Genomic DNA, 21,040 nt, shown 5'->3' with positions numbered 1-21,040 from the left:
CTGTGATACGAATTAAGGTTAAACACTTAGTTTGAAACATGACTATAATGCAAGGATAAATAATCTTTTTAGGAGTACTAACAAAACTGTCCATACTATTTTAGCATATTTTTGTAAAATAAACAATAAGTAATTTATTTTCACAATTTTATAGTTTTTTTCTATCACATACTAAATTCATGCAGGTATACAATAGACAATTACTTTTAAGTGAACTACTTTTCAGGAGAAATGAAGCATTGTTTCAATGAGCTGTAAGGGTACCAACAAATTTGTATGTATTTTGGTATTTTTTCATGTGGAACGTATCTAAATAGAAATAACATTGCGTAAAATTATGCCAATTTTAATATTTCTCACATGGGTTGGAATATTTTTCTATGGGCAGTGACATAATTCTTAAATTATATAGAGTAATTTAAAAGCAGAAAAATTGTAAACATTTTTGGACATCATGATTTGCAGATTTGTTGGCTTCAGATGTTCTTGCTTCTTCTGCATTTAAAAAGCTTCACACCAAATATGCAGTGCTGCATTCGGTTGCGTGTATGCAAATATTTTAATTTCTGATCTGTTACTACCAGAAAGCCCTGCTGATCTCCCTTTGATACGTTACTGTTATACCGCCAAGCCCAGCCCATTGTTCAGACCAATGAGGACGCAGATCTTCCCGTTACACCCAATTAAAACGCGAATTTTAAAGGGTTCATATGGTTTCGCTGGGACTGTGTGACACTGTGAACGAGTATCTCACTAGGAAATCTCCTCTGGCGATCAGGCACACCATGCACGCGGAAAGCACGTACTTTTGCATGAATTGTATTTTAATCTACTAAAGGGAGGAGGTCACACACGGGTAGGGTGAGCATGGAAGCGGCGGTGGAGGCCGAATTTCGGGAGATCGACGAACATGGCAGCTGGAATGTCATCTTCCAGGTACTCTGTCCATCTGTCCGTCTATCTAGTACTGATTATGTAGATCTAAATACTCGGCCAGCATTAAGGCTATATTTAAGTCCGGTGCAGCTGTCAGCCCCGGTCAGCTGCTGTAAGCACTTATTTTTAAAAGCTCCGATTTATGTGTGTATTTTGTAAGCGATTCCACGGCCATTGTTACCAGTTACTAGTAACCCGGAACGAGCTGGTTAATACGCCTCGTTAAAGTTGTGTGAGGCGGCGATCAGTGCGGTGTGGTTTAGTTGCCATGCTGGCGTGGTATATGCCAATGTAGGTATAATCAATGGGCACTGACTGATAATACGAATTACCCGGGAAAGCGTAATTCATTTCTGTTAGTTAAAATGACATCTGTTTTGCTTAGGTAGTTGACCTACAGCATAAACACATGTAAATTCCATGTTACCTTGTAACTATTCGTTTTGCGTTGCATAAAGATATCTGCTTGTGTTAGGGATGGTCATTTTAATCAGACACTTTGGTAGTACGTGCCCAGTCGAGATCGTCTAGCTAAAAATGAAGTTGGTTGTCCACGTTTCTTCGTGATCTGCAACAAGTCATGGCCAGTAATACATTAAGCATTGCAATACAGATATGATAACGTGCTCCCGTGGCATGCTTGCGTGGGTGTGGCGTGTTTTTAAGCCGATCGTTCCTTCCCCGATATCACTATATAGCTCTTAATTATTTTTGACAGCGCCATTTTGTTTATTTCTTACGTTCAAACTCGGGTTTTTCCCAAATAACCAGCCTAAAGACATGTTATGTTCAGGTGAATCGAGGTCCGCTAGTGTATTTGTGTATGAGATCTTGCGTAATCGATTAATGCAAATAGATCCGCATGTCTGTTATAATTACATATTAATAAAGTTTACAGTTGACTGACCGTTTTAATTACATTGCATAAGGACTTTGAACAGTGGCATTTTTTATTGACCATGAAATGTTAAATTAAGCATTTTGTAAAACAGTGAAGCTATTTGAGCCCATGTGATTCTTCTGTAAAGACTATAGAGCAGTTCGAAATTTCTTAATCACAGTCACAACTAGGCAGTTGGGTGTGTGTTTTTTATGTAATTTGTTTATGGAAACTGAAACAGCCCTAATCTGCTACTAATGCTATTACTACTAAAATAAAAGTGAAAAAAATTATTCTCCCCAAAATGTTCTGTTTGGTAAAGTCTTAGTAAAACAGCCATGCGAATAAATTTAGTCTAATTTTCTGTTCTCCTGGTGAGAGTTAAGGTCATAGAGATGTCTGTAAATTCATAATTTATATGCAGCGATCTTGGTAAACCTTTTAACAGTTAAGTACATAATAGATTAAAAGTCAGAATAGTTTACTGGTTAACACTTGTTAAATAATTGGAGAGGGCTTTACTTTTCATTATTGCATATACTGCCAATGAAAACTTCAGAGATCGAATACCAACCAGTATTGACTGTCATAAACTCGCACACATCTAGTTCTTGCCTCAGAGGCCTAAATGTTTCCCTGTTTCTCAAGGGCTGATATTGCCAGTTTCTAGATTGAATGAAAATGTGTAAATATTGTTTATCATTCATTCTTCTTCTTTAGGAAATCCGTGATCAGTCAACTGAGTTTCCATGTGCCGTTGCCAGACTACCTGAAAACAAAACCAGGAATCGCTACAGAGATGTCAGCCCCTGTGAGTATTACATTGGAATCTGTTTTCTAATTTCTGAGGTATTAAAAAATATACACAGTTGGGATAATTTAGCAGGGTGTCTGATGGGCTACATTAGCTGTAGGCTCAAGAAAACATAGTGAAGCTATTTGAGCCCATGTGATTCTGCTGTAAAGACTATAGAGCCCCCTACAGCCACACTTAAAGTTTAGTTGGTTCCCTTAGCTATAGTCCTGGGCCTTTTTCTGATCATGTTAATCTTTGGTTAACATATATTTAAATGTTGATCACGGTGGTCAGGTCACACCTGTTCCATGGCCTCTTTGAGCCCCATTGAGAAATGGCCCCTTTGAGCAAATGTTAGCTTATTGTGGCTTAGAGTCCATGAAGTCTTGAGTGGATGCCAGAATTAAATATGTGGGTTTAATAAATCACTGTCAATTTCTTGGTAGACTATCCCAGGTGCCATTGATGAGGGTGTGGGGAATTTCAGTATTTTGAGGAAGAAGACACTATAAAATATATAAAATAGGAATTTTATATTTGGCATGTAATAATATTGGTTCACTTTTTCAATAATAATAATAATAATAACACTTTATTGATCCCACTAGGGAAGGTCTCTTTTCGCCTACCCCATCTTGTTCTCCATGATATACTGTACAGATCCTTATGTAGGTGAGAGCAAGCTTGCCGGTGAAGGACAGCTACCTGCAGCCGCCCCCGTGGAGCTGGGGCCTAAGCTTACTCAAGGGCCCCCAGACCATTGCTGTTCTGCCAACTTCAGGCTTGAACCAGCAACCTTCTGATAATGGACAGAGGCTTAGCCTGTTCTGAATGTAGTTTTATTTAACCCCATTAGTGGAATGAGAAGAACTATTGATCATTTTTATTTATTTTTTTATTTTTACTGAATTGACACAGCCTTTTTAATGTGCTTTAGCCTAAGGAAATTGGAATAACATACTGTGTATTTGCCATTCCCTTTGTGCATCATTCATTACGTCACATGCTAAGGGAAATCGCATTGTGTACAGCCATCTACTAAAGAAATAATAGAAATTATTCTTTTCCTTTCAGTTGATCACAGTAGAATATGTCTGCAGTTAGGAACTAATGACTACATCAATGCCAGCTTAATTTCAGTGCAGGAGACCCAAAGAAGCTATATCTTGACACAGGTGAGGCATGTTTATTTCTCCTGTTATGGATTTTTCTTAGTGTTCTTGTTTTTGTTATTTCTGTTTTTTCTTTGTTATTTTATATTGATTTAATTTTAGTGGTAGCTAGCTATCTCTCAATGTGAAAACAGTTGTGGTCCATGTGGAGATGTCGGATAGAACCTGGTGTATATACGTAAGGTTTGCATCCCAACCCTCTACAACGATCTCCAAGAATCTTCGACCTTCCATCCTTGATCTTTAGGACATCAGCAAAATCTTTAGAAAAGCATTCTAGACCAGAAACAGACCATTGTTTATTGGATTTTATGTGGTTTACAGCACGATTAAAAATGGTAAAATGCGTTAGTTTGGTCCAGTATAATGGGTAAGGTCTGTAAATTATGTGCACTGAGTATATAACGGTCTGAGATCCTAGAATCTTTTATGTGCAAGACATGCTCAGTATTCTTGTCAGAGTAGGTGAAGGGCAAGAGCATTATGAAAGTATTAATTTTGGAAGTATATCAGTTGTCATTGATGGAGAAAGTGGCATGAAGCTTTTCTTAGCCTTTTCAAATCTTTTCATCTGTTGACCGACAGCTGCAGTTACATTCCCATTTGCTTGTTGCACCTAAAAATTCCTAATTTGTAGAAACATTTTGGAAACATGAAGTCTCAATCTTCAGGTTAAAGAAACTACATAAATGTTTGATTATCATAGTGATTATTCGCTTAATCATTCTGGAAGGCACTAAGCAAATTTGAAAGCATAGAATGGTACTGATACTAGGGATATCACTCTTTGCCTTGGTATGTGTGCTTCACTGCTGTGGAATTTCTGTTCATACCTTGTCGCATCGTGCCCCTGCTTGTTATAGGATGTTACGGTCCCTTCCCTGAATGCCAGCCCAAACCTGTACTATAAAAGCAATTCTGCAGTTACGATTGTTTTTTATGCCACTATTGTGATTTGTTTTAGAACAGTTGACCAAAAAAATGAGGTAAAGGAACCATTTACATTGAAATGGCACATTGTCAAGCAAATTTGTTGATTTTAATAATGAATAGAAGGAAATGAGAGGGTTTCTGACACCCCCCCCCCTTTCTACCTTCCTCCTTTGGATCATCCCAATCACTCAATCAGGGTCCTTTGCCAAACACCTGCGGGCACTTTTGGGAGATGGTGTGGGAGCAGCAGAGCCGTGGCGTGGTCATGCTGAACCGTGTTGTGGAGAAGGGCTCTGTGAGTACTGCCGCTTTCATTGTCAATGCCAAAATTTAAACACCATTGAAAAAGCATTTAGCTGTCTTGAAAGAATTCTACAGTCTTTGTCCTATCTTATCAGGTCCTGATGCAATTTGTGTGCATATCTAGTCAGTCCAAGCACATCTATATACAATTTTAGAATTATTTGCAATAAAAAATACATTAAAATATATCAGCATTATAAGAAATGCACATAATGGCCTACATCATCGTGCATACCCAAAAAACTGAGTGTATTGTTCTGTACCTGATACTTTTATAAATAATTGTTGCAGCATTTAATTTTTTTTTTGTATAAAACGAATTCAGGCTTATGTGTTCGCTTGGAGAGATCTGACCAGGTGGCTTACTGGAAACAGTGGAATCATATAGGTTAAAACTGACAGTGTTTCTACCAGGCAGCCAGTGCTGAAGCTATGCTGACGCAGGCTTTGTGATAGTCGGCAGGCCGCCCTGTGGCACAAACTCACGCCTCTGCATGTCAACTTCCGCATGCTCATATTCTTCTAAATAAATGTGTGCCTTTGATTTGGACTGTCTAAATAATTCTGTTTTATATAAAAAAAAAAAACACTCTTGCCCCAGTTTTCAGTGCATTGAGTCTACATAAAGATCTGAAAGTCCTTCTTGATATAAAAATGATTTCATTGTTTATTGAAGGCTGTAGAAGATCAATGGACTTGGGTTTATGCTGAATGAAGCTTTTTTTTTTTTTTTTTTCTTCTTCAGGTGAAGTGTGCTCAGTATTGGCCTTCTCATGCTAACAGGGAAATGGTCTTTGAGGACACAAACTTCAAGCTAACTCTGGTATCCGAGAACGTGAAGTCGTACTACACCGTCCGACATTTGGAATTGGAGAATTTATCTGTAAGTATTCTGGCATCTTGGTTCTGTGGTTTCTTTTCTCCAGCACTGGATTCAGAACAACATGGATTCAAAATTTAGAAGATAACACAATCAATATATTTATACTATGGCTGTGCATCGATTAGAAAAAAAAAAAACTAATTAATCAGAGTTTTCTGTATTTAATCATGATTAATCGCACTGATAAATATTAAACATGATTAATATTCTGATAAAGCTTATTCTGATTCTGAAAATTCTTAACATTTACAAATGTAAAGTTACACAATAACAATTGAATAATATATACATTTTCTGTAACATAAACCCAGGAGCATCATATTTTAGATTTTACATTTTAATGAATTAACCTGTGGAAAAACAAAAATTCTTTACTTACACTTGTTGCAAACAAGTATCAAGCTGAGTTATAACTAGATAAACAGATTTCACTGAGAAGAGATGCCATTGTATTACCCATCAAAACACACAATTAAATTTGTTTCCATAAACATAGCAGTTGAAACTTAAAACTAATCTCTCATCAGATCAGCTATTGTAATCCTGAACAGTCACCATTTTACTTTTACGTACAGTAGTTTTGCTCACAGTTTATGCAAATAACAATAGATTCCACTCTTCATCAGTAAATTGTACGGTGACACCAAGGTAGTTATCATTACTTACAGATGTCCAATGATCCCCAGTTAGGGCAACGTACTGAGCTCTCTCTAACATGCACATTTTCAGTGCCCTATCGTTCTCATATGGAGTGATAATTCTAGACATACGGTAAAATCTCGTTATAACGGACTTCAAGGGACCTGGAAAAACAGTCCGTTATATCCAGAGTTGCTGTATGCCCAAAACACAACTACAGGACACCATTTACTCATGCCACACCCCAGCAGACACACTTGTGGTATATTGTACATGTAGTAATCCAACTTTACCTGACAAGATGCGTGACTACTATTAATCCCTACTACGTATCTGCACTGGATAGGCCTATCACCGGCACGCCAGGCGCTTTATAGGCGGAGCTGCATGTCCGTCATAGCCGAACAAAACTACAGCTAAAAGCGGCCATGGGGACCAAATTGTTTGTCCCGTATAAGTGAAATTCTGTTATATGCGAGTCCGCTATATCCGATGCTTTTTCTGCATGTTCGTAAAGGCGCTCGGCCGGGATCAGTGGACCTCGTCCGTTTTAGACGATATTCTGTTATAAGCAAGTCCACTATAACGGGATTTTACTGTAATAGTTCTTCTGTATGGCAGATTATAAAATGAATCTCCTGACGCAACTCAAATTACTACTTTCAGTTCCTTGTCTTCTGCTGTGTTAACGGGGCAACAGTTTCTAGCTATCCATTTAGCCTAACCCCCCTTACTTTATCATTACAGTATAGTTTCTTTCGCCAAAGGTCTGCTTCGAGTAGCACACTCAAACAAAGTGAACTGATGAAGAGTGCTTGATGTCTCGGAAACTTCACTCAGGTGTTTCGCTCTCAGATGATAGGCCAGTGATGAATTACTATGATGATAACTAAATTTAGCTTTGCAAATTGAACATATTACTTTCGTTTTTTCTAAAGTACCATCTGCATGGTAACGTTTTAAAGTAGAACTTTCCACCTAAAAAAATTCCTTGCCTCCGTAACTAGCGTAAGCAAATGATTAATAAGTGAGCAAATTCTTGGTACTTCACAGGAAATAACTAAAGGAGAATTCGTCAGTCACATCAATTTTTTTTTAACGCGTCAAGATGTTCAAATTAATCACAAAAATTAACGCATTTATTTCCCCAGCACTAATTTATACTGATTAAAAAATTATTAACCAATCAAATGCATGGAGACAATTTTGTTAACCCGCTGACTGCAGGACTCCTATTTGTCACTGTTGAATCGTTGTATTCCTGCAATAATTATTTATTTCAGAATCTATTGGTAGATAAATTCAATTTGGCTATAGTTTATTGTATTCCCTAGATGGGGAATACAATAAAATGTAACTCGTTGTCTTTGAAGGATCTTCTTCAAACTTTGCAGACCCATTGTATGGCTGAGGAACTTGAATTGATCAACTTTTGTGGCAAATTGCCCCAAAATTGAAGCAATGCCACTTAGTGGCAGCAAAGGGAAGGGCAACCACAGTTGACATTTGATCTTCTGAATTTCAAAAGGTCCATTTTTTTTTCTTCAATTAAGTCAAAAAGTATATATTTTATCTTATTACCATTTCACAAAAACATGGATTGAAGATCTACACCTCATTTCATTTTGAAACAAATTGCTTAAATAAAGCAGCAACAAAGGAATGAAAGAGGCTGGATAAGAAGTTTTGTTCTTGTGAACACAGAACCTATAAAAGTATTGTGAAAAAGAAGACAAAGAATAATCAAGAAGCGCATATTTGGGAATTAAGACAATTACTGCATCTTCACGACAATTGAATTGTATGTATGGATCTTCCCTTTCAGCGATCTGCTGCACTGTATTTTTTGGGCTTTGGCTGCAGCTGTGGTGTTGCTCTTCACCATTATTGAATTATTCATATTTTACCATAATAATTCTCTTTGCTGCTGCATTAAAATATGTAGCCCTGTTGCGATTTATGCTTACATGATTGGTTGATTGTTGGGCACAGCAGGCTTTTATATGCATGCGCTTGGGGAAATAATCATGGTTTCAGTAAGAAATCCTGGCTTGACATAGATTGCTGAAAAGCATCATGATGCTGCTAATCTCAGATTGCATTTGTTTGTTTTATTTACACTAGAACTTATCTTTGAAGCCAAACTTTATTAAACCAGCTTTGTGATAAAGACCCCTGAACATTCCGCTGCACACAGAGTTGCAGATGTTCTTGGTTGTTTGTCCTCCTGAATCTATTTACTTTTATTTTTGCTCAATTTTGTTGACTCTTCCATCCAAAGCAATGTACATGTGAGACAGACCATTACAAATATACGGCTGTCAGGGAGATAAGTATAAATGCAGCTTCAATGAGCTTTCCATGGCCAGTTGGACGTGTAAGCAGTATAGGAGCAAGAGCTACACAACATCTTCCAACAAAGCAAGAACGTCATTAGACAATTATTCAAATCAGCAGAACATGCAACATGAAGAGCATTCAGGGAATATGGAGCAGTATAGGCTAGTAGAGGAATTTCTGGAACAAATGGATCTTGTAGCCCCAAAATTTGCCTTAAAGTATTGCATATTGCCCTCAATCCCTCGTGCATACCCAGTGATGATGTCACTTACCTTGGTTCTTCAAAGACTCAGGAGACCAGAGAGATCCTGCATTTCCACTACACGACTTGGCCTGACTTTGGAGTACCGGAGTCTCCTGCCTCCTTCCTTAACTTCCTCTTCAAAGTCAGAGAGTCAGGGTGCCTAAACTCTGACCATGGTCCTGTGGTGGTCCACTGCAGCGCTGGGATTGGCCGCTCAGGAACTTTCTGCCTTGTCGACACCTGCCTGCTCTTGGTAAGTACCGAGCCTGAGTTTTCATTTCATATTGATTTTGTGTGCCAAACTTAATTTATTCTTGCCAGTATTCAGTTTTTTTCCTTAGAACAGTAGCAGAGAAGATTAAAATAATCAAATCAGTTGGTAGATTTTGAAATTCCCTAATTTCAATGGATTTTATTGTCAAAACTAGTTAAGTGGATGTTATCCTCCAGAAAACCGCTGTGTGAGGATTTCAGATATTACCAGATGACAGGGTGAACTCCAGAACGATGGTTGTAGCCCTAATACACAACCATAATCATTTGAATTTGGTTAACCGATACTATAGTTGTACTGTTTTTATACTTATCATTAGGGCTGTAACGGTAGGCATGTTTATCGGGTACCATTCAATAAATCATTTTCAGTACACTACACATAATGAAGCAAATGAAATACATTTCTTGACATTCTAAATTAACAAGCAGATGTTCAACACGGAAAACATTATGCTAATGCTAGATAGTTACGTTGGTTACAGTTGCTCGTAATCGCTGGTTTAGGAACATTTTGGTTTCCCTGTAAATTACATCAACACTACAGAGAGTAGTTGATAAGACCAAGACTGTCTGGGTGCTTTTCCACTGCCCAGGTACCTTTTAGTACTTCAAAACGGGTACCAAAGTGAATGTTGCTACTTGTGTTTTGTACCAAACTATTATAATAGAGTAATTATAGTATATTTTACTGTATATATTAGTGCTTGATGATGTGCAATATTAATATCGACATTAGGGCTGCTGCTATTAGTCAAAATGGTTGACGTCAACGCTGAAAACACGTCCGCATCAATATTTTGAATGACTAGATTGTTTTTTAAAATGTACAGTGGTACCTCAGAACTCGAATTTAGTCAGTTCAGAACGAATACTAAAAAGTTCGAGTTGTGATCGAATTTTCCCCATAAGAAATAATGGAAAACCAATTAATTGCTTCCCGGCCCCAAAAAATTACACCTAAATATGTTTAGGTGTAAATATGTTTTCTTTAAACACAAAATGAACCGGATAAAACAAGAAGAGCATATACTGTACTAAACACATCTAAGCACATTTATCAAAACAGTAATTTGTAAAGTAAGGAAATAATTGTATCCAAACAATGTGTAAAGTTTAAAAAAAACAATGTGTCCTGCCCCGATCGTCCGCTCCTTCCGTGTGCCACACCCCCTCGTTAACCCAATGTGGAATTCCCATGTGATCAGCTGTTTCCGGTTGTTGTCATTAGTCCTCTGTATTTAGTCCACGTTTCAGTTTGTTTCCCCAGTCCGGTCATTGTATTGTCCGTCTGCGTTTTGCCTGCCTTACCTGTAATTAAACCCCGTATTCCCCGATACCTTGACATCTGCGCCTTTGTCTCCATTCCGTCCCCGCTCGGCACGACAATATTATTATAATTAAACGTATTATTGGTTTATTACTCATATTAAAATAATTAATAAGAAATCTTTATTTTTAAATGTATTTTATTATATAATAATAATTACTGTTACTGTCTATCATTGTCTAAATGTATTTTTACTGTCTAAATATATGTATTCAGCTAGTGTAAACATGCACGATGTTATCACAGCGAATGCGTGGCTGAGTCTGAAGCGTTACCCTTTGTTTCCGCTGAGAGATGTGCCGCGTGACTCATTTCCCCACGCGTACTGTACAAGTTCTTAGGTCGTCGTTCACGGTTTGACTTCTGAGATTCAGATCACGTTCTAGGTTTTTTTTTTTTTCTGAACTGGTTGGTTCGACTTTTAAGAAATTCGAGTTCTAATGAGTTCGAGAACTGAGGTACCACTGTATTTTAACAAAATTACCTTTATGGTTTCTAACACACTTCAATTCATTATAACAAATGTTTTCCTTTTAATATCACTATGTAATTATGGGAGTACTTCAAATTATCACTAAACAAAAAGGTGGTTTGTACACTGCAAAGTTTCGATAGCATACCACGACAGCACTACTGCTATGCACGAGCATCTGAAGGGAAAACACACGGGTGCTATTGTGGGTGATAGACAGCCAGAGTACGCAAAACCACCTAAGTGTTGTCTGTTCATGTCTATTAAATTACCATTAATACGGGGAGCTTTTTAATATCCTTTATTGTACCTACTAAATACACTCATTATTAAAGCGATAATATTCTCTGCCTGCTACTTTAGAATCTCCATTGAATAAGTGATTCAGAAAATATTTAGACTAGAATCTGGGTGGTGTGTGTGTTTGTGTGTGTTGGGCTTTGTGGAACCAGTGCTATGATAAAGTAAAGCTGAAACTAAAACGGACAGTAACTAAAAGAACCAAAATAAAAACTATATTTATCAATAAAAACGTGTTGGACTTTAAATCAGCAAAACGTACCACCACCACCTTTTTACCTTATTTATCCACTGTATCTCCTCTTTAAAAAGATGTTGTGGTTGCTGAGCTGTCCCTTTCTTCACCGCCACTTCAGTGTTTATTGCTTCCATGATTTACCAAAACGGTACCATATGGAGTGTTCCACTAACTGAATTTTATAGACATAAAAATACACTGAATTTATACAGATTACAAATTTTGGGCAGCACAATACACTTCTCATTAATATTTTAGATTACTAATCTACTTATTGAATTGTGGGTGACAATAAATGACGTCCATGTGGTGCTGAAAAGCTGACGTCCATCATCTAAAGCCCTGCAATGGCACAGTATGTTGTCAAAATAAAATTAACTTAAATTAAACAGTAATTTAGATTTTTCTAGAGGAAAATTAATCATTTAGATTAACCGTTCAATTGGTAAAAGTCTATAGATGAATCCACAGTAAAATAGGCATTAGTGGCAGCCCTAATCGACATAACATGTTATGCACATGCAGTTCTCACATGAGGGGTGTTTAGGTAGCACCAAAACATTTTAACTCTGTGATAGGAAACAAAACTTTTTTTTTTTTTTTAATGATTTTTGTTTTTTGCAGTCTGTAGTGTGGAGAAAAGTGAACAAAATGTGTATGGAAATATTTTGGATTCCATAGAAATGATTTTGAGCAAATGCAAGTGGTTTGGTACTTTGGTACTGGTACTGGACCTGAAATTAATGGAAAAAGAGCAATACCAATTTTTCGTACCAAGCGTTTGGTACCTGGTCCAGTGGAAAGGCGCCCTCAGTCAGCTCTATTATACCGAAGTTTGCTGTGCTGCTGGAAATCCATCCAGTGTGCCAACTTGTTTGAGACTATCATCTAATTGTGTGTACGAAAAGAGCAGGACAGAAAGTGCCTTTGCAAGATAATCTCCCTGTGGAATTTTGCCAGGAAATTCAGACTGAGCTAAAATCATAATTAGAGCTGTTAATGTTGCACAACACCTAAATAGCTTTGATATGGATAATCTTCATTCTTTTTTTTTTCCTTCAAAAAAAAGGGAAATTCTTAAATGTCATTTTCGTGCTTTAGTTCAGACAATATCTAGTCATCTAAGGTCACTTTAAAAATAAAATTTAAGCATACTAGTCAAAAAAGCATGTCAGGCATCATTTTGTATTTTATTAATCAGCAATTCGAGTCAGTCTGGTTAAATTGTGTGGCGAGTTCAGGTTGCTAATGAAATGGACCTGCATGGTTTTCATCACTGTAGACTATGTATGAATATGTATATTACCGCTATGGAGAGGGTTTTTGAACACTGATTTCTTTCATGGACATAACAGGGGAGTGAACTAGTCAACTATCACCTGTCGATCTTTGAATTCCTTGAAAAGGTTAGGATGGGTGTCACATAGATGGATGGCCAGGTTAAATGCGTTGCCTCCCTTTGCAGCACGTCCTTTAAAAGGGCGTTTGCACAGCGGTTCTCCTGTGTTTAGGGACTCCACTTTATACTGCTGCCATTTCAGGTGTACCACCTCTCTGCTGTTGCTCTCGAGTCACTTCAGTCACAGTTGTTCACTGCAACGTCACACACACCACTAGTGTAATGTCACCGCTGTCAACATTGAGCTTAAGGAGACGGATTCCTTTTAGCTGATCAAATAGGCATTCACAAAAATATAGATTTTTTTCAACATTCTGTTGTACCATTTTCAAAACATTTTTTTCAGTTCCAGTTTACAGTGTTTATCGCTTTATATGTGCAATCATACTCAGCAGTACTGAACATGGGGAAACACAGGATTTACATGGGATTTAGTTCAGTATGATTATGTTACTTTTTTCATTTATTTGACATTTATGTTTACAATATTCATATGAGCATCTGTTAGGACTTTATTATTCAGGCATATCTATAGACATATTGCCTTTGGTTTACAGCTGTTTTTAATTGTTAAATTTGTTGTGAAACTTATTATTATTTTCCATGCTGTACTGAAATTGCACCGAACCGTGAGTCCAAAACAACAGTTTAGTCCTAACCATGAATTTTGTGTACCATTACACCCCTGAGTATTATGCAAACATATAAGAATCCATCCGTTCAACATTTTTCTTACAGCTTATCGGTCAGGGAGCTCATCACATTATTTTATACTTTTATACTAATATGTTCTTCAGCATGTGTAGTAATTCACTGCTTAACTGGATATATCCATCCTGCTGTACGTCATCCAAGTGTTTATCCTGATGGGGGGAGGATCTGAAGCCTCTTCAGGATGCATGACTGAGCTACACCCTTGACTGGATGCAGGTGTAGTCTGAAACGGTTTATAAAATAACTATGATGTTTGCATGGGAGAACTTAGCTGGTTCCTCCAACTGAAAAATCACCAATGAGGGTAAATATTACTTGTGCTCCTGGGGTGGCCATAGTCCCCCCAAACGCCAGCAGATCAGCTATTTGGAGATGAGTAGCTGGTCGTTTGATGACCACGGGGCTTTTTAGGCATGTTAAGTCTGTTCTTTTTTTGCTTGATGTGCCCACAGATGTCCCTTCGCAAGGACCCGTCCTCCGTGTATGTGCGGGAGGTTCTCCTGGAGATGCGGCAGTACCGCATGGGCCTCATCCAGACGGCCGACCAGCTGCGCTTCTCCTACCTGGCGGTCATCGAGGGCGCCAGGGTCATTTCTGGGGACACGTCGGTGCAGGTCAGCAGCTGCTGGCTAAACTGTCACTTGCCTGACATGAGTTGCCAGCGAGGAGTGCTGCTCTCATTCTTATTGTTTGATGTGTAAACTTTTGAAGGTTTTCAAAGCTTCAGAATATAATATTTCATGCATGGGTTTTCACAGAAAGTCTTGGGAAACTTAATTTTGTAGCAAAGTTTTCAGGTTTTATAACAAAAGTCCATTTACAAGCAGTGTTTAAAGTATCTTCACATTCCTTCCACACAAATATTTTCATTTTGTTAATTGTCATAATATTTTTTGATTTGACTCATTCAGTTCTGTTCTTGCCATTTTGCTATTACAGTGATCCCCCGCTATATCGAGCTTCAGCTATCGCTTTAAGCCCTGCGATTTAAGGCTTTAACTATAAAAAAAATGTTTATTTATATGGTCTTTCTATATTGTGGATTTTCAGCTATCGCTTTTAAAGCGTGTGGGAGGAGTATTTTAATGCATAAACTATATATTTTTTTTTTAATGTTTATTTATATGGTAATTCTATATCGCGGATTTTCACCTATCGCTGATGAGTCTGGAACGTAACTTCCGCGATAGGCAGGGGATTAGTGTAATTACCGTTGTAGTCATTGGTTCCCAATGGATGCTAAATACAAATGTTTGGCATTTTATGTTAATGTAAATGTGTTGATAATTAAAAAGCATCCAATAAGACTGCTTATCAAACTTTGGGATGAATCTTACTTAAAACTCCTGATGGTTTGTAATGTGATATTTTTGTAAGTAAAAGAATTAAGTAATGATTTTTGTTATAAAATTAATAAATTTGCAATACAGACACTCCTCACTTAACCTACCTCTTTAATGATTGCCCAGACTTACTTCCAGCTCTCCGACCAGTCAGCATTGTACATTGTATGAGAACTTTGGTCGTGGAAACGGCAGCTCTGCATCTAGCAGTTATGCAAAGTTATAAAGTTGGAGTTTCCTTGAACACTTTTTTTTTTATTCAGAATAAATAAGAACGATTACCTGTAAGCAAACCTAAGTAAGGTATATTACAACTGATTTCCTCTATTCTGTGTATTGTAGTATACAGTGCGTTACTGTATAAACATTTATAAATATATTAAATACTATAAATATATAGTGGCAACATGTCGCTCAGTGAGCTAAGCCTCTGTGCCTGTGATCAGAAGGTCACCGGTTCGAGCTAAGCATCAGCACATCTGGAGGTCCTTGAGCAAGGCCCTTAAACAGGTTGCTGTCAACTATATAAAGCAAGTTTGGGGGGGGGGCAGATTGATCCGCAAGGATCAAAGTCTATTATTATTTTTAAAGTTATAAATAGTCACTTTTGCACTATCTAAAGTTGGTTTACACAAACCCACTCTATTACAGCATACTTAAAGTATCGGTAAAGGGTGGCTACTCTCTCATGGACCAATTGGCTTAACGACCTGGTCATAGGAATGGAATTCTGTCATTAGATGAGGAGCATCTGTATTTTTTACTGAATTAAGCAAGCATCTCGAGTAGAGCTGGGACGATTTTTTGATGTAATCGACGATGTCGATTATAGCAATGCGTCGATGTGGAATTTTAGTGTCGACACATTGTGTAAAACTACGTGAATGTTTTGTAACTGCAACGTATTGTAAGGGAAAGTACTTTATCCCCTCGGAAGCATGTTAATGCTGTCCTTTTAAGAATTGCGCAATAAAGCAGTCTGCTAGTAACTGAACTTCACTGTCCACTTGATAATCTCTTCACTACTCGAAAGCTACAATATTTTATTTATTGCACCCGCGGCATGGTTTTCATTTACAATACAATGTTGTTCCACTAATAAGCTGGCTAGTTGTTTCACTGATGGAACCGTTAAAACTATATCAATTATAGACTGAATTCCAATATAGCTTTGTTTAATATTGCCGGTGCCAGCAGTGCCACACTATTTTGTAATTCATGCACTGACCAATCATGTAGCACTTCTCTCATAAATATTTAATGAGACGCCTTCTACAATTGGCTCCGGAGCCTCTGGAGAAACACGTGGCATTTCAGACGTTTTATATTTTCTGTTTACTTATTCTGTCATGTAAGAGTGAGACAAATTATCGTTTACGACTACTCTTACACACTAGCCTAAATTGTTCCTTGCTCACTGAAGCTTAACTATAAGCTACCTTTGTTAGTGTTTGTTAAAAACATGTTTCTCTAGTTATGAAATCATTCCATGTTTTAGCATCTTTCAACATTAAAGTCAAATTTGTGTGCTGAAATAATTAAGTAAAAACTATTGCAGTGATTATTAACTTCGGTCTAACAGAAATCCTATTGAATGTCTTAAGATTTCCCTTTTTTGTTAATAATGCTCTGTTTAAGAAATGTTTTAATAAATTGAAATGTTAATAAGAATTTCAGATTTGTGTGTGGGGGAATTGCTATATTAAATGACTAACTAGAAAATAATTGCTTATCAATAAATTTTATCATTTCAATCGAAAAATTTGTTAGATTAGTCCAATAATCAAAAAAATAAATGGCATTAATTGCATTAATGATTATGAAGATGGGATGGGTGGACCTTGTTGATGGAGACAGCCTGGCATATATGGGAACCAGCAAGCTGTTTATGCACCTAGGCCACTAGAAGTCAGTCTTTGTAAATTTCCTGTTGTCTGTGCACAGGAATCATGGAGGGAACTTTCAAACGAGGAAGACCCCCCAGCAGAGTTGACACCCCCCCCTCCCCGGCCCCCAAAGCGCTCCAGCAGTACAAGAACGGGATCCTTCCCTTTCCCAGGACCGGGTGACGAGCATGTCAAAGCACAGCACAATTCCCAAGCTAATGGGTAAGGTGTTTGTGTGTGTGTGTGTGTGTGTGTGTGTGAGAGAGAGAGAGAGTGAGACTTTTTTTCCTTCTTTTCACTAAGTCTTTCCGCTCTGTAGAAGACAATTCAAAACAAGTTATGTGCGAAAATATTTTTTTTGGCTAAAACTACAATTTCTGATACCCATTTCATTTTTTCTTCATTACTCATGTAGAAGACAAAGAGCTACAAAACTAGCGTAGAGGTGTAAGTTCTGCCACACATGCAAAGCACTGCATGTTAGCCAAAATACTACTGAGATTAGTACTCTACTAGCACCCCATTCCCTAACTACACTAATCTACACAGTGCTTATGCAGTCACTTATGGACTTTGCGTGCCAATTTTGCATTGTGCATTTCTTTTTATACTTTTGAAAACCATGTAAGATGCAGGCTGAGTGTATTAGACTAAAATTACTGCATTGCTTTTATGTGGGCTGTTGTACAGACCTGGGAAAATGCACTTTTAAATGCAACTTTTGTGCATTTTACTAATTGCAAATAAACATTCTAGAAACACTTGCTCTTGATGCTCATGCAGTTTCTTTGAAGCATTAATGCATTATTTCAAACCATATTTCAAAGTAAAATTAACAAATCACACTTTCAGTTGGTATACCTTAGATGTTTTTTTTTTCATGGAGTTTGCTTGCTGAAACGATACCATTATAATTAACCTAAAAAATATGATACCTGTAAGACACCTGTCTGCTTTTAGAATGTCCTTATTTAATTGGCTGGGTAATGTTTTTGACCATAACCAATATGGAGTCTTTGCCTTCTTCTTCAGCTATGAGGTTTAGGTGGGGGGGTTTGATGGCTGCCAGCAGACCAGAGCCATGCTGGTTGAAGCCCATGTGGAGCCCTAGGCAAGACAGAGTGCAGTTTGCTTGTTGAGATGGCGCCTTAAGCTACTGCCTGTGCTCCCTAATGGGATCACCAGCACTGGACCAGAAGCTTATACTCAAAATGGCAAATGTTCCATTCCGCACCTGTTTGCATAGTGTTTATTTATCTGAAGAGTCTTACTTTACCTGTTTGTATTAACTTGATATTAACAGTTTTAATTAAACACACTGCTGACAAACTCTTGGAAAGACCCAAAATAAACAATGGATCAGTAAGCAGTTGCTGTAGAGCAGGAATGGCCAATGTTATCCTTTTCACTATAACTGCCAACTTAGATTACTAATTAGAGGGTTGATTGGCTGAAGAGTCCTCACACCTGGGTTTGAACAGCTGACCTAAAGGTTATCCCAAAAAGCTGCAAACACACCGGCCCTTTGCGGGGTAAGATTGGCCACCCCTGCTGTAGAGTACGGTAATTGTTCTGCGTTTCCTAATGAAATGGTTCCTCGTGAATTATGCATGGTGTGGACTGATGGCTGCTGTGTTATTTGACCTGGGTTTGCACTGGGGGTGTTGGCTTCTTGAGGGTGTTTTGGGGCTCTGGCCAGTGGGAACCGGCTGGCTCTGAGGGTCTCTGAATGCTGCTTGCTTGTATCTCTCTACAGCTCCATGCCTGAACCCGAGCTGCGGAGGAGGGCACTGGCTGAGGCCGTTGATGTGGCCACCGTCCCCTCAGTCGCCACAACTGTTGCTGGAGTTTCCGCGTCTGCTTCTGATGGTGTGACAGAGAGCCATGCTGGACTCAGAGTGCCAAGCTCTGAAGATGACGAGGCCCTACCTCAGAGACGGGAGAGGGGCGATCAGGACCCGTCGGACAGTGGCAGCCCGCCACGCTTGTTGAGCCCCCTACTGGCCACTATGTGCCTTGGTGTTGCCCTAGCATTGGGAGTCTACGTCTGTAGTCGGCCTGGTTTCCACTGACATTGTCGTTTGCTCTCCCTGCTTGTGTGTGACCGAGGAGAGGTGGACTCCATTTGCTGCGTACAGTCGTTCTGCTAGTTTGGGCGCAAAGCAGGACTCGCACTGGATCTCTGGGCCTCATTTACGCCCCCTGTTGTTTCTCCTCATGAGGCAGATCAGCGTTTGTGGATTCATCCATTACACTTAACACCCTAAAGGATAAACTAAATCCAACCTTAACCTTAAATCCAAGGGTGGTTATCTGGGTGAGTGACCATGTGTCCACCAGTATATAACCACTCAAACCAACAGTAAAGTAACATGGTGTTTTGTTTTTGATTTTTTTTTTTTTTGCTTTGTACAATATTTTTGTAATATTCTCCTGTTTTGTACCTATATCAGGCGAAAGAGGAATTTGGTCAGCAGACAGAAATTTCCATTTGTAGTCTGCAGTATACTTATGGTACTTTAATGAAAGTGAAAATATGTAGTCTTAAATTTTGCCTATGTGGAAATGTGCACTCTGTGTGGGGGGGGGGGGGATTCCATGGTTAACCCTCTTAACATTACAGTTTTACATTGGTTATAGCAAACCCCCTTGTTTAGGAAACCAAAGTCAGTATCTTGCATCTTTCTGAATGGTTTCTTCTAGTGTCAGCCCCCTCCCCCCCCCAGGTTAAGCAGTTTACCCTGAATATTTGCTTAAGATGAGAGCTAGAAGCATCATGACCCCCGTGCAGAGCTGGAATGGGCCGTCTCTGGTTCATGGTCATGCCTTTTTCACAGAATCACTGTCTGCTGCTCAGCTGTCGTGTCGTGTGAAGCCTGCCTGCAATCCCACATGCTAGCTTGGGGATTTGGGGGGTTATCCCTCTTTAATCACAATAAGTCTACTCAGATATCTCATCTCTACCTATTAGCAGGCACTCTCACACATCCAGTAAGAGCTCCACCCAGAAATGGGAGGTGGGGGGCAGTCTGGCAGTAAGTGTTAATGCCGAATGCGTCTTTCGGACATGTAAGAAATCTCCACCCTGCGTATTCCGTCTCTCTACGGTTTGACAGTTACAAAACCTAAAAGGCCATTGAAAATGTTGTATGTTTTGGCCGGTGTGGGCCTTTTTGTGCACCAGGAAGGCTTGTGCATAACTTTGCCAGCAGCCTGTGGAGATGTGAAGGAGCTAAGCTTGTAACCAAATTGTTGCCAGGTCAAGGCCCTTCGGTCTTGCGCAAGGTAGTCCGTCTGTATCGCTTTCGTAATCTCTTTGGCTGAATAAATGAAATTTTTTACTGTCCGTGTAGATTTTATTGGAGAGGAAAAAATGGTTTTAAGGTTAGAGACACACAGGCTGAATTCTAATCGAGGAATTAGAGGAGACACCCTGGAGGGGATGTCGGTCTATTACGGGGTACAGATGTACACACTATAAGTGTTTTAGAAATCGCAGTTCACTTAAGTGAACTGTTATTGTACTGCCGGTGAACATCAGAGCCCCCTGTGGAAATGCGTGTCCCCCCAAAAAAGAATATGCAAACACACACACACACAGCTGGAAGTGGGAATTAAACCAACCGCCCTGGAGACCACAGAACGGCCTACAGAATCAATGTATTGCTCGTAATGTGTTTAATGGTATAAAATGTATAATGTCACACTGTACTTTTTTAAACTGATAAATTAATGATTAACTATTGTTCATTGTAAATATTTGTCTTCCTGGGCCACAAACGGGCTGAACAAACCTGTGAGAACGTCCGCGTGTCTAGACGTGATCGCTCGCACGTTTGCAGTTGTTCCATGCTATTCTGTTACACCCCCCCCCCAACTCAAAACATTTCCACTCAGACTGCCTTTATATGTCATTTTTCATAGAGAAACCCTGTGAAATTAACCTGAACCAACACACA

General features: G+C 38.7%; 1 protein-coding gene across 1 annotated transcript; it reads left to right on the top strand.

Moving 5' to 3' along the window:
* The first annotated feature begins 699 nt into the window (after positions 1–699).
* On the top strand, positions 700–20,826 carry LOC111835885 (protein tyrosine phosphatase non-receptor type 1). Its single transcript, XM_023796633.2, has 9 exons — positions 700–936; positions 2,537–2,627; positions 3,687–3,787; positions 4,914–5,012; positions 5,766–5,903; positions 9,170–9,379; positions 14,305–14,466; positions 17,140–17,303; positions 18,838–20,826. The coding sequence occupies exons 1-9, from the start codon at positions 868–870 to the stop codon at positions 19,151–19,153; spliced, it is 1,350 nt and encodes a 449-aa protein (XP_023652401.1). The 5' UTR covers positions 700–867; the 3' UTR covers positions 19,154–20,826.
* Positions 20,827–21,040: the final 214 nt, after the last annotated feature.

This window comes from Paramormyrops kingsleyae, chromosome 8, assembly GCF_048594095.1.
Source record: "Paramormyrops kingsleyae isolate MSU_618 chromosome 8, PKINGS_0.4, whole genome shotgun sequence".
Classification (NCBI taxonomy): Eukaryota; Metazoa; Chordata; class Actinopteri; order Osteoglossiformes; family Mormyridae; genus Paramormyrops; species Paramormyrops kingsleyae.
The sequence above is the reverse complement of the archived record's forward strand: the minus strand, read 5'-3'. Positions and strand labels throughout refer to the sequence as shown.

Coding starts and splice junctions, on each gene's coding strand:
- LOC111835885 (XM_023796633.2), top strand. CDS start 868: ATGGAAGCGGCGGTGGAGGCCGAATTTCGGGAGATCGACGAACATGGC. Junction 937..2,536: donor GCTGGAATGTCATCTTCCAG/GTACTCTGTCCA, acceptor CTTCTTCTTTAG/GAAATCCGTGATCAGTCAAC. Junction 3,788..4,913: donor GAAGCTATATCTTGACACAG/GTGAGGCATGTT, acceptor TCACTCAATCAG/GGTCCTTTGCCAAACACCTG.